This window comes from Pithys albifrons, chromosome 5 (genome assembly GCF_047495875.1).
Source record: "Pithys albifrons albifrons isolate INPA30051 chromosome 5, PitAlb_v1, whole genome shotgun sequence".
In the NCBI taxonomy this organism is placed as follows: Eukaryota; Metazoa; Chordata; class Aves; order Passeriformes; family Thamnophilidae; genus Pithys; species Pithys albifrons.
The window spans coordinates 33129421-33143352 of record NC_092462.1 but is presented as its reverse complement, the minus strand read 5'-3'; the positions used below and the strand labels follow the sequence as shown (position 1 = coordinate 33143352).

The 13932-nt window shown below is 36.8% G+C and overlaps 1 protein-coding gene across 3 annotated transcripts in view; it reads right to left on the bottom strand.

Moving 5' to 3' along the window:
• The window catches only part of RAPGEF2 (Rap guanine nucleotide exchange factor 2), a 184635-nt gene that overhangs the window by 114656 nt on the left and 56047 nt on the right, over positions 1 to 13932 (bottom strand). For all 3 annotated transcript variants that reach the window (XM_071556172.1, XM_071556174.1, XM_071556173.1), the window contains exons 2-3: positions 13357 to 13427; positions 9747 to 9803 (exon numbers count right to left, since the gene is read on the bottom strand). In XM_071556172.1, the coding sequence (XP_071412273.1) occupies positions 9747 to 9803; positions 13357 to 13427 (128 nt within the window). The remainder of the gene's footprint in view (positions 1 to 9746; positions 9804 to 13356; positions 13428 to 13932) is intronic.

The window sequence follows — 13932 nt, the reverse complement described above, 5'->3', positions numbered from 1 at the left end:
TATTTACAGGAATTCAGGAGTTAGAAACAGAAACCCATAAACTGGATTGCAATGCTTCCCATTATGTTTCCCTTCCCAGGTCCCTTGACATAATCCTTTAACATAACTACAACCTGCAGCCAGACAGCAGACCTCTTTAATCTGAAATGACACAAAAAACTGAAGGCAAAACTATGCAAAGTAATTTCATAGTGTCACTAACTGTTCTGTCTAGAAACTTCAATTACATAATTATCCAACAGCCTATGACATCACTGGGTTGCCAGCACTGATGAGGTTAGACAGTATTTTCAGACTTAGGTCTTCACATTTTCTAGCATATGACTGTCCTTTGAGAACTCAGAGGCACTCAAAGTTCAAAAATTAGGAAGCAGTTATAAATCTCCAGACTTCCAAAACCCAAGAAGCTTGCAGGCTTCCTCAAAGTCTTCAGCACTTGTATCAAACTATTCATGCTATGATCTATTTATTCCCCTAGAAGGGGCAGTTTTTTATTCCCAGATCCCCAACTAGCTACATATAAAATACTTAATCAAACCTTTATTTTCTAATTATAATTATTTTATTTCAATATAAAGCAATCAGCAGCTCTTCTACATTTGCAACTATACATTTGTAACTATGTATCTGAATTAAATTTTAACAGTGTATCAAAGAAATTATGCAAAAAAATAACTTGTTTCAACACGCCCCCTATACCTCCAGATTCTGTCAAGCATCGTATCTGCTGCCTACACTAGGACAGGTGTTCCAATTTTAGCTTTCAGATCTCCTGATCCCATAAGGTGCTGAAAAACCCTTCAAAATATTAAGCTACAATAAAGATTTAAGTCAACCTGTTGAGAGGTCAAATAAATCTCAAATATCTACACCATCTGTGGCATCTTCCTCTAGACTAACAAGGCCTGATGCATCACTTTCCTTTAAAACTTCTTTAGAAATAGCTAGATTTTAACAAAAGCAATCCATTTAATTCTCATTCTCCATCAAAATGGGACACAAAACTACTAAAACCTCTGAAATAATCATATTCAGCACATGCTTACCATGTGCCTTTGGTTCAGCTGAGATAGCAAACATCATAAGTACAGTGGTAAGAATGTGCAGGCCTCTGTGATCAGTGCTGCCAAATATGCTTTCTGTCAAACAAGACCTCCTTTCTGTGCAAAATTCCGTACCAGTACTTGAATGCACATGCTAAACACAAGTCTTTGCTGCTCTGACCACCTACTGTTCATTGGTTTCTCAGCCAACTACTTTAAAACAGCACTTGAAAAAAAGCTAAGCAGCATGCAGGTCTCAATGGAAACAAGTATGGAAAACACTTCCTTATAATTACTGCTTAATATTCCTTTTACAGGAGTTATGTCTACCCTCCACCACTGGACTGAATGGTCCAGCAACACCAGATGCTGGAAGGACTCTAACATAAGTCAAACATCAGCATCCAGAATTACTTTCTATTCAGAGTTACTTTTCAAGCTACTTCATCAAAAGGTCATGAAATCAGCAAAAACACTTTCTTGATTGCAAAAGAGCTACTTTGATTTATGGAGACAAAAATTCTTTACAATTCCAACCACTAAAGGATTCATTCAAGACTTGTATTTAAATTGGATGTAGTACCATCACCCTACAAGCTATAACATTTGTAACTGTTCTGACGAAGAACTTATATTACAGACCAAGATGTACCTAGAAAATTACATTTTCATGTAATTATACTCAATGCTGTTCAAAGTTGAATAAATTTCAGAGAGTAAGCACAGAAAAATTCCAAAGACATTGTTCATGCTCCCAAATCTCCACTTAAGAGAAGCAGAAACAATGAAAACTTGACATGTCAGAGCTGGGACCTCTTTCAGGCATTTAAGCACTACACAAGAAGAAATCACGAAGAACATTGCTCCACAAGCTTATGCTCCATAGGATATTGTTCCAGCAGATTAACTGTCTGTTTCTCTTTGCTCATTTTGGTTATCTTCTGTAATCTTCTGTCTGCTAAAAGCTATAGGTAGTTTATCATTTTAATTGAATAACCATTGCCACAATTAAACACTAGCCCTGAAGAGCCTTGGGATGTCAAATATGTCAAAGTTGAACAATTCTCTCAGGTGGATACCTCATCGCCTGAAGACCCTGCCCACTAGCACTGTAGTATTGTAACACTCAGAATAACCAGAAAACCATTTACTAACATGGTCAGCAGTGTCTATAATCCTTATAATCCTTCTTATTAAGCTAGTTAAGCAGTTACCTGGCATGCTGGAACATTTTAGATGCTCTTGATGAGGTATATCCCAAATACAGAAGTAAGAGAAGTTGGTATTTGATGCATCAGCCACAATTCTCAAATACTTCTTTTTTACATGAACAATTGAAGTCATAATTATGAGTGAAGATTAGAAATAACAATAAATATAAGACAAAGTTAAAACATTCAGTAATAAAACTAGTAACTCAGGATTTATAACTTCTGATTTTCACTAAACAGACACCTTAAAATGCATATTTCAACTGATGTCCATGATCATCACCTATTAATGGACACAAGATGAAAACTGATGTCTTGTCTCCTGGTAGAAAGAATGGGAAATGAAGAAGAATGAACCACAGGAAGCAATTACTCAGTATTCATGAAAACAAATAATCAAAAGTATATTTCTCTTAGAGTTTTAAATTTATTTGTACTCTTTTCCACTTATGAAACAAGTAAAAATAAAACAGAAAATTCAGTCAAATTAGAGATTATTGCAGTGTCAGTAATGTCTGTCAGTTTAAGACAGCTGATTAAACAGGCAATCAATAAATACATTATGCAAATATACACACACAAGCTAAGGGACCTATTGTCATTGAAGTCTTGATATTAAACTTCTACAGTGAATTTGCCCTTGATATCAGAAGAGAAACTCAGAACAATTATAGTCTCCGAAATCACCAGAAGTAGTAAAATAAAATGATCTCGCATCTAAAATACTCTATGGTCAAGACAGACAAATCTGTTCTTGTATCTTACAGCTTCCTAATATTTCTCCAAAATAAAAGCTTTTATTCTCAGAATTACAGCAGCAACAAAAACATGACAGGTTTTACTGAAGAATTTACAGTGAAGAAGATGCAAAACCATTTCAGTCATCATTCAAAGAAGTCTCAAAATCAGGTCAAACAGTAACAGAAATTTGGAACTGGCTATGCAAAGCCAACAAACTAACATTGATCACTGACACTATTAAGAAACCTTGATTCAGTGTCTGTTGATAAGGAGACAACTGCCAAGTCCTTGAATGTGTTTGTTTCAATGATATACATTGCCTAAGAAATTCCCCACAAAAAAGGTATCCACAATACAACAAATGAACTCAGGTTCCTGATTTACTGCAGTGCAGAACTGGCAGTATCCCAATGCTACTTGGACAACTGCCCAGTTATCAGAAGGTGCAATACACCTTTAGGAATACTTTCAGGACAAAGAAGAGAAGTTAAAAAATAATAATAACAGATAAATAAAAAGAAGAGGAAATCAGCTCTGCTGCAGCAGTTCATTGCATTATTAAATACCCTGCCACAGAACTTTCATGGAAACCTATGGATGTACAAGCAGCATGAATATATATTGCCTGCAGAGGTCTCCTTGAAAATTCAAATACTGACCCAGCGATCATACAATCATTTAGGTTGGAAAAGACTTTTACAATCATGAAGTCCAACCATTAACCCAGCACTGCCACATTCACCACTACACCATGTCCCCAAGCACTACATCTACAGCATCTTTCATATACCTTTCAGATATGGTGACTCAACCACTTTCCTGGGCAGACTGTGCCCGTGCTTGACAACCATTTTCATAAAGAAATCTTTCCAGATAGCCAATCTAAACATACCCTGCACAACTTGAGGTCCTTTCCTCTTGTCCTATTGCTTCTTACTTGGAAGAGACTGACCCCTACTCTGCTACAACCTCCTTTCATGTAGTTATAGAGAGCTATAAGGCTCCCCGAACCTCCTTTTCTCCAGGCTAAATAACCCCAGCTCCCTCAGTCGCTCTTCATCAGACTTGTGCTCCAGAACCTTGCTCTTTATCCTTCTCTGGACATGCTCCATCACCTCAATGTCTTTCCTGTAGTGAGGGGCCCAAAACTGAACACAGGATTTGAGGTGCAGATTCACCAGTGCTGAGTACATGGGGACCATCACTGCCGTGATCCTGCTAGTCACATTATTGCTGATCTAAGCTCAGATGGCATTGGCCTTCTTGGCCACCTGAATCACAGAAACAATCAGGTTGGGAAAGACCTCTCAAATCATTGAGTCCAACCTATGACTGAACACTATGTCAACTAGACCATAGCACTGAATGCCACATCCAGTCTTTCCTTAAACACCTCCAGTGACGGTGACTTCACTACCTCCCTGGGCAATCCATTCCAATGTACAATCACCCTTCCTGTGAAGAAGTTCTTCATATTGTCCAAGCTAAACCTCCCCAGTGTAGCTTACGACTGCATTCTTTCGTCATGTCACTACTTGCCTGGGAGAAGTGGCCAACCTTCACCATGCTACAATCTCATTTCAAGTACTTTGTAGAGAGCAGTAAAGTCACCTCTGAGCCTCCTTTTCTCCAGGCTAAACAACCCCAGCTCCCTCAGCTGCTCCTCGTAAGACTTGTGCTCCAGACCCCTCTCCAGCTTTGCTACCCTTCTCTGGATTCACTTCAGTGCCTTAATGTCCTTCCTGAATTGAGGGACCCAGAACTGGACACAGTACTCCAGGCGTGGCCTCAAGTCCTGAGTATGGGTCTGCCCTCTGAAAGTGCAAGGTAGCCGTTTCTGCTGCCTCCTTTTCCTTACTTCTCCAAGAACTGACAACTCTATCACTTCATGATCACTGAGCCCAAGACGGCCTCTGACCACATCTCCCAACAGTTGTTCACTGTTCACAAACAGAAGGTGAGGCACCTTCCCTGGTTGGCTCCCTCACCAGCTGTATCAGGAAGCTCTCTACTACACAATCCAGGAACCTTCCAAACTCCAAGCTCTGCGCTGTGTTTTATTTCTAGATGCTTTGAGAAGACATACCCTGAGTTTACTATGTATATTCAGTGCATTTTAAATAGTTTTCAAATTGTCTTATATTTATGTAAGATCAAAGAAGAAATCTTTTATAGGGGGTTTCTGAAGTCAAGAATATTCAGTAAAGGAGGACAGCAACTGCATAAATGTCACACAAGCCCCCACATTTAGATGTATTCTACCCAAAACTCAGAAATTCTGGCTAAAAATGAAGTATTAAAGAATGCAAGATATTAATTTCACTGACAACTTGTAATATCACTAGTGGAAACATTGGCTTGATCCTCATGCATTTCTCTAGAAATTCCCTTCTGTAGTCTTTCAGGATTTAAGCTTTCTATCTGCAAAATATAAACATATATAGCTATAGACCACACACATTGTATCTATATAGAATAACTTGTTTTTATAATAGCAACATCATAAAACTTCTTGAAGGACTTACAGAACAAAGCACTCAACACAATTTCAAGAGGGTGCTCTCAGCAGAGCTGTTCTTTTTAAAAATCATGCACCAATAGCTAAATAAGATACTTTTAACTCACTTTTGTCACACTTCATTGCACAAGTCAGTCAGGCTATGCAGAAATGTTAGGCAACATCGGCTTAACTTTTTATCAGTTTATATGCACTGCTTGGAATCTCCTGATGGTCTACAGAACAATATGCTACTGTGCCAGTACTGGTGAAGGCTGGCTAGCCCAAACCAAATGGGTTTGAGCCTTGTGATTTGCCATGGTGATGTAATTCAGAAAACTTGGCTAAGACTGGATGGTGATATTACTGCTACTGGACCTGAGAATTCAGTTCTAATCATGGAAATAGCAAAAAAGATGAGCTGAAATTATGTATCTTCATCGTTTTTACAGCCTTCACTTTTCATCCCCTTTCTCTCGCCATTCCACTTCCCATATAAGTACTACAGTCTTAACACAAAGGGATGTTTTCATCCCAGATTGCATGACAAGTGGGTAGTGAAGAAAAAAGCAAGGCAAAACATAATTGTATAAATACAGCTTTTTGTCACACACCTGTCTACCATAGTCAGTAATTTAGAAGTTAACGAGCTTGTTATTTCTCATTTCAGCTGTGGACATTCTATTTAGTCATAACTCAGTTTTACACATAACATTTTTTCTTTCCAATCTCCAGTCTATATGTAAAACTTTTACTTTTTGCCTGCCACGCTGATTTTTTTATTAAAGTCTGCACAACTGAATAACATAAAAGCATATGAACACGTTGACATTAGACCTTTTTTCAACCACAGAAATTAAAACTGAAATTCTGTTCAAAATGTCCAAGAGATAACCATTCTTCTTGAAACACTTGTCCTTTTCTAAGAATACACAATCAAAACCAGTAGCCTACTACTAAAGTGAGAAATTTGTTAGTGATCAGAACTTAAATACAAAATACACATCTTCTCACTACGGACATGTGGGACGTAGGAGCAGATGTCCTATCGGGATTTTGTTTGAAGGATGTGTAAAAAACACTAAGACACACCTTACAATAAGCTGGGTTGGGGTTTCCTTTGTATTTTCAAAAAACAATACAAGCAGTAGCTAAGTTACCTCCAGGTTCAATTGCTCAGAAACTACAGGGAATGTGACTACCAAAATATGTTGTGTTACGGCCTGGCAATTCAGAAACACTTGAGGTTTTATTATTGAATGACTTTGGACTGCAGGTCATAAAACTTTAAAATATTTTCTGCCAATTCAATATTCTTAGTGAACAAAATAAGGAAACCTTAAAGACTTTCTTACAAAAAGAGTAAGCCAAACACAATGATGCATACAGACAGAAATATGAAACAGTATGTCTGATATACACATACAGCCCTTCTGTGATGAAGGAGGAGGAAAAAAAGAGATACTTTGTTTATTAGAGACGTATTTATTTCCCTACAGGCAAACCATCTATTGTCAAAGATTTCTCTCTGCCATCATAGTAAACATTTAAGTTTTGATCTGAAAAATTTTGTTCACCTGTCAAGAGGTATAAACACCTTCTACTCATCTGCCAAAACTTTGGTTTCCAAATAAAACGTTAATTGGAAACATACTGTTGGAGACTTCAGGAATTACTATTATGTAGATATGAAAATAGCACTTCGGTTTTTCTTTGAACTACTAAGAAAATATGTACCAAGTGACAAAAATAAGTATTTTTATAATAAGATCTTTATATAGATGTGAACAAATATAGAAGGTTAAAAAAAACAAGAAAAAGGATGCATGTCCAGTAAACCTCAATTCTGAAATTTCACTTTGCAGGTTTTTAAGCCCTTTTATCATTAACTCCCCATCCAATGAAAGTAGTAGGCTGACTGGCAACTGAAGAATAATTCGAGCTGAACTGCCACTTCTAATAACCCAGTTTCCATTTAAACAGTGAGATGGCCGTAGGGTTTGAGAATTTGTCACTACCATGTACACCCACTGATAGTAAAGCAAATGCAGGTGAGATGAGCCAATTTCAAACTTTGTGCTCCATTTTATCCCTTTGGACAAAAAAAAATAAAAATCTATAGAGATACTATGAAAATTAACAACTTTTGTTTTAATTGTAGGCTAAAATAATTACTATGTTTGTAAGGAATGCAGATAATTCTTTTCAGCATCGCATACATGCAATAGAAATTCATCTTTTGACATGTACAGCTGACAGTGCAGACAGAACAAACTTTTCACAATGAAAAAGTTTCAATCAAATAAACAAGTAACTCTATTAGTTTGCACAGTAGCATATTTAGCTTTTCTGTATGGAGACATTAAGTTGTGCCTCAGGGAGGTCACACATTGTAGCTATTTTAGTAGATGTAGCATCCAATTTCAGATTTTAATGCAAACATACCATCACTGAGGGAAGGGGAGGGGAAGTTGTACTTTAACAAATTATCTAAAAAGTTGAAATGTAATGCTTTTTTAAAACCTTAGCCTTCATGACCAAACTAAGAGCTTCAAGAGATAAGTTCTGGTATGTTCAATAAAAAGTGACCAGGTTGCATGTTCCAAACGCTTTTCCTATAGCTCATAACACAGTGATGGATTCTGGCCTGGCAATAAGTTTGCTTATCTCCTGTAGTACTCAAAGAACTTTTCCAAACATGTACATTGTAAAACTGGAATTCGTTTTTTTAGAAGAATACATCTTCAACACATAGGCTGAGTTTGAGAAACGAAAAAAGGATTCCTTCAAGTTCATTATTCTAAAAATAGAACACTGAAAAAAGACTGCAGGTTCCACGGCATTTCCTTACCAGGTAGATCTCAAATTGTTTTTTTAAGGGAAAAAAAAGTAAAACTACAACTCAGAGTAACAGAACATATATTTCCACCTGCAAAATATTGAATTTTTAATTTTTTTTTAAATAAAAAATATTTGGTGTTAACTTTCAGGTTTAACCTTTTAAACATTAAATGAGAAATGTAAAATGCTAGTGCAAGCACATTTTACATTAGCATCTCTATCCAGAAACTGCCCATTAAATCTACTGAATAAATCATGGGGAAAAAATGTCGAGAAGCAAGGAAATAGAAATGACATGCAAACAACTAAAGTGAAGATGAAGTCACATGAAGGGAGTGACAAAGGAAATCAGTCCAAAAGAACTGTGAAAGCCCTTCAAGTTAACCCAGATTTCACAATTTTCTGTGAATTTTATTTTTTCAGGCACATATTTCCTGTAACTTCTGCTTGTATTGAGTACATGCTGAACTAACAGTATTTATTCATTCAGCATATAATTCAAATTTAAGGCAGTAGTTAGAACGAGCCTAAAAACTGTGTCTAAACAAAAACACTGTTACACATAACAGACACAAACCAACAGCCAGAAAAGGACAAATCACCACTGCAATGGTTCCTAGCAAATTAGTCTGTAAAAGGAATAGAGATTATATTGGTCTAATTAAAATTGTCTACCCACCTATAGATTTTATCTATCCAGCTATAGATTTTTACCTTGTGCATTTCCCATACACAACATTACTGGGTTTCATTAGACCTCAATTTAACTTTGCAGAATGATCAAGGCTTAGCATTAAAGGTTGTTCAATCACATCTTCCTTGTGAGGGTCAATATAGGAAAAATCACATGTACAAAAGAAGCCATACAGGTTTTTTGTATACTTACATGTTCAAATAATGTCAGATAACCCAGAAAAAGTATGCATTTAGAGTCTGGTTTAGGGGCAGAAAGTAAAAATATGATAAATCTTTGGTTTCAATAAATTGCTTGCATAAATGAAGCAACTGCAATTCTCAGATCTCCACTGCAAATCTGAGTTGACATCAGAGCACAGCCCTGCTAATTATAAACCACATTATATTTGTCAATTTGGCACCTCTGGCACAAAAAGCTGATCACTACTACTTTCACAAAATTGAAGTAAGACTAAACGACAACCAGTGAGAAGGCATCCCCCACCTTCTAATTTTATATAAATTTAATACAACATGCACGACCAAACAAGAGCCACTGTGAGATCTCCCCCTGGCACCAGCAAATTTCTCCACTGTTTGATGATGAAAAAGAAGTGGATCATTCATATTTACAGATTGTGAGCTAGGCAAGGTATTTGGCATCAAACACTGTTCTTAATTCACTTTAAAATTAATCAATTCTTTCAATATTCTACAAAAGTAAGCAGAAATACTTACTAGTAAAGAACTTCATTCGCTTCATGCCTTTCATATCTAACAGTTTCACACATCAGTCTGAAAGAGAAGAAGTCACTTTTAGTTACGATTCCTATCAGTGTCACAAAGACTTTCTCAAGTTACTCAGCATTTACATGTGCCACTTGCAGAAACTAATCATCAATGTAAAGCTAAGCTGATTCTTAATTTAAGAGAACAAATTGTTAAATCTAAGCATAACAGTTATTCGTTCATCTAAGATCAAATTTGATTTAGGACATTAGATGTAACTGTTGCCATTAAAAAAATTCTATAAAAATGGATAAAATTATGTTGTCTCATTTTATAAAGTGATGTGATAAAGTGCTTTATTAAAAACAATTCTGAATTTTAGAAATGGATGGAAATTTACCAGATGCAACACTCCCCAGAGATAAAACAATGTAAAAACTGGTCTTATTTACAAATCAAGCCCAACAGATAAAACAAGTAAATATGTTGCATGGTAAACAAATGCTTCTCATTTTGCTAAAATTGAGCAACTTGGAAGTTACCATGAGATTTTAATGCTGAAATCCCAGAGGGCTCAAAGTGGAGAGAATTTCCTGCAGGAAAATCCTCTGTGTAGAGGGGAGCATTAAACTACTTTCACATTCACTGTCTGCCTGACAAATGAGGCATAATGGAGGGCAACTGTAATTAAACTTTTGACACATTAGGAAATCCAATGTTAATTTGGAAGGGGGGGGGGGGGGGGGGGGGAAGGCAACATGCAATTTCTGTCTATTGTCTTAAGGAAACAGCCCTGTACATTACTGAGGAGGTGGCGAGGAAGGGGAAGGAAACAAATCCCATTGTCTCCCTTGGTCTTTCTATGGCTCTGAAGCAGACTGCAAACCCCAATGCTATTTGACAGACAGTCAGACAGAGATTTGCCTAAGAGGCTCATGTGAACATTCAAATGAAGAGCTATATTTTAATTTTGGAAATAAATTCTCTTTCCTCACAAAATCCATCCTCAGAATCCCAGTCCACCAATGACCAGCTGCCAGCAACAATATCATAAGGAGATAAAAGTAATCAAAGAACTGCTGCTAAGGCAAAAACTCTCAAAAAAGTTGATTTGGAATAGTTGGTCAGGATTTGATGTAACATTTAAAAAGGCTTCTCATTGCCATTTCCTAGATCATTCATTTCAATAGCCAACATACTGCTACAAAAACCTTAGCACTCATCTCTTGCAGGATTTTTACATATTAATTCAGTCCACAAAGAAATAATGCTTTTTCTGTCCAGAAGTGGCAGGCTTATAGTGGTATCCTGACTATTCAAAAAATTTTAATAGAAAATTGAGATCATAATTCAGTTTGCTAATAAAATATCTATATAGAGATAAATAAGGAATCAAGTTTTACTACCACAGCCTTTCTCCCAACCCCAGTGTTTTAGATTTGGGCCTTCATTGAGAACTTCTCTTACAGGCAATGTCTGCATTGCATACAATTAAGTATTATGTATTGCATATCAATTTCAGCTAAGAAAAAAAATCTTCCTGCTTCCCGGCACAGTAAAAGAAAACTTTCTGAACCACAGAACTGACTCTTTTCAGACACTGCTCTCCACCACAAAATTGGGTTTTGTCAAAATCTTTTACAGACACTGAAAAGTTACTGTCTGCTTCTAGCTCCTGAGCCCTCATCTTCTCTCTCTGAACCTGTTTTGAGAGGAAAGGGGAGCACGGACACGAAGTTGCTGGTGAGAAGATACCAGAAAAAAATTCATTGTTAGGAGTCAGATTTAAAAATTAAAACACTGCTCAAGGATAGTCTGTGCCCTACTGAAATGATGTCAGGCAATGGGCCATCTAAGAGTAGGAGTTACAGGAAACAGAATCACTTTAACAAGCAAGTTTTGTTCCCCTCTGAATTGAGACAGAAGGAAGCACATTCTTGATAAAGTCACGCAAGTTCACCACTGGCACTGAGTTTTACAGCATTTTGGTCCCATTATTAGGACAGTAATAGAGGAGAAAACGCATCTTACAGAAGGTAGCCTAACATTTCAATTCTTGTGTTACAGTGGTACAGCTAGAAATTACACTGACCAACTGGTACAAACAAGATTGCTTCCTCAAGTATTTGAAAAATAGAATTAGTTCTGGTCAATACTAGTGCCCAATTTTTGCTCAATCACCCAAATGTGATCTTTGTCCGCTTCCTAAAGAAATGTAATAAATTCAATATGAGCTCACCAGCAAGACATGTGGTGAGCTATTCACTACTAGAGGCCACATTTAATACTCTAGGTTTTAATGAGTCTCAGAGGTTTTTGTGGCATTCCTCTGCCACAAGAAGGGTTGTATCCTAAAAGATACTCTAAAAGCTTTCAGTTCAACAGCTGCCAGGAGCCCAGCCTTTTCCATGTACGGTACTGTAAACAGAAGCTCTCTTTGAGGAATTCGCTATGCTGGGAGAGCGAGTTGCACACATTCCTCAGCGAGAACCTCATTGTGCACAGGAAGCCAAGAAGCACACATCAACATACCACGCAACCATATGTGCACACTTTGATCTTTGTAAACAAGTTACCAGCAGTTCAGCTCAGCCATGCAAAACTTCATGGGCTGAAAGTCTTGCATATAATAGCATAACACAAAACGCTTTTGCTGAATGTGACTGTGGACTCTTTCCAAAGCAAAAGTAATTACAGAGACTTCTCTGAAGTCAACATTCACATTGCAAATTGTATCTTGAACATTTTGGAAGAAAGAAAACTCTGCCTTTTTTTTTGTCCCAAATTTTAGCATATTGGTTTGGGAATGTGGACTCTCACAGAATGATGAAGCAAGAGGCCAGAAATTAGAACACAAACCAGCATTAATCAAGTCAAAGTTGCCTCATCAGCTTCAGATGTGGCAAATCCCAGGATTCAAAAAAGCAGTAATTCACCCTCTCACCCGCAGAGCATACAGGAGACGTGCTGGCCTCCTTCTGTAGCTGCCAGCTTCACACCAATGCTCAAATATCGTTACAAATCTCTGCTGTAAGATGTCTGTGTGAGGACAACTAAAACAATTACTTAAAAATCAAAAAACACAAGTCTTCACAAAAAAAAAAAAGTTGATGGGAAAGTTTTTACTTGAGTTCATTTGCTTCATGAAGCATTTTACTAAAAAAAAATGGATGACCTTTATTAGATGTTTTTACTAAGTAGCATTTGCTGTCCACAATTTGTATAAAACTTCCACACAAGAGCAAGCACAAATTGAAACAGAAGCTGAATAACACACTCTGCTCTCATGATTATTGTTTTACCTGTATGATTTTGGGCTTTCAATCAGGACTGGAACTTGTATTCTGTATGTAAAGCATTTATTTCTAGTCCAAAAGTTTGAAAATAAAACAAACACATCCATAATAGATAGAAATAGGAAGGAACAAAGAGAGATACACTATGCACACATACATGGGAAAAGAGTTAGGACAATAAAGAAAAGAAATGGATGCAGCGATAGTCAGCTTTTCAGTTTGAGGTAGGGTACACAAGAGATAGTGTACAGTTAGCAAAATTACTGTTTCTTTGCTTTGTTAGTGCATGAACATACATGTTTTTTCATGACAAAGTATCATACCTTAGCTGATGCTCTCTCAGATTAGACAAAGCTTCCATTCCATGTAAATATGAATACACAATCTCCAAGTCCTACAAACGTAAGGAAAACATTATTAGGATTCTCAGTTTGGTACAAGCTGTTAAAAATTTATTAAAAACATTCAAAGCTCTCCCACTGGGGTAATGGGAACATTTTCAGGAGTTGAAATGCAAATTGCAGGAATACCTTTGACTATTATACATTAGAACCTGACATGGGGAAGAATGATAGCAAGTCCACATCAAACATAGAAACCTTGCTGTCATAACTCACGTGTCTGGAAAGCAAGCCTAATCCAGAATCATACAGAGCTACTTCACAATTATCACTGTCCTGCTTTCCAAGGCCAACATAGCCAAAAACTTTCATTTCTTTCATAAAGCAAGGTCATAAGAAATAGATCTTTTCCTGTTGAGGGGAAAAGAAAAAGTACAAAATGGTCTAAAAAATACTCTATTGTACAGAGATACCTCTAAAATTGTATTCTCTTCAAACAGGAGATAAGTCACCAATCGTAAAGAAGAAAAAAGCTGGCATGAACAGAAAATTATTGGC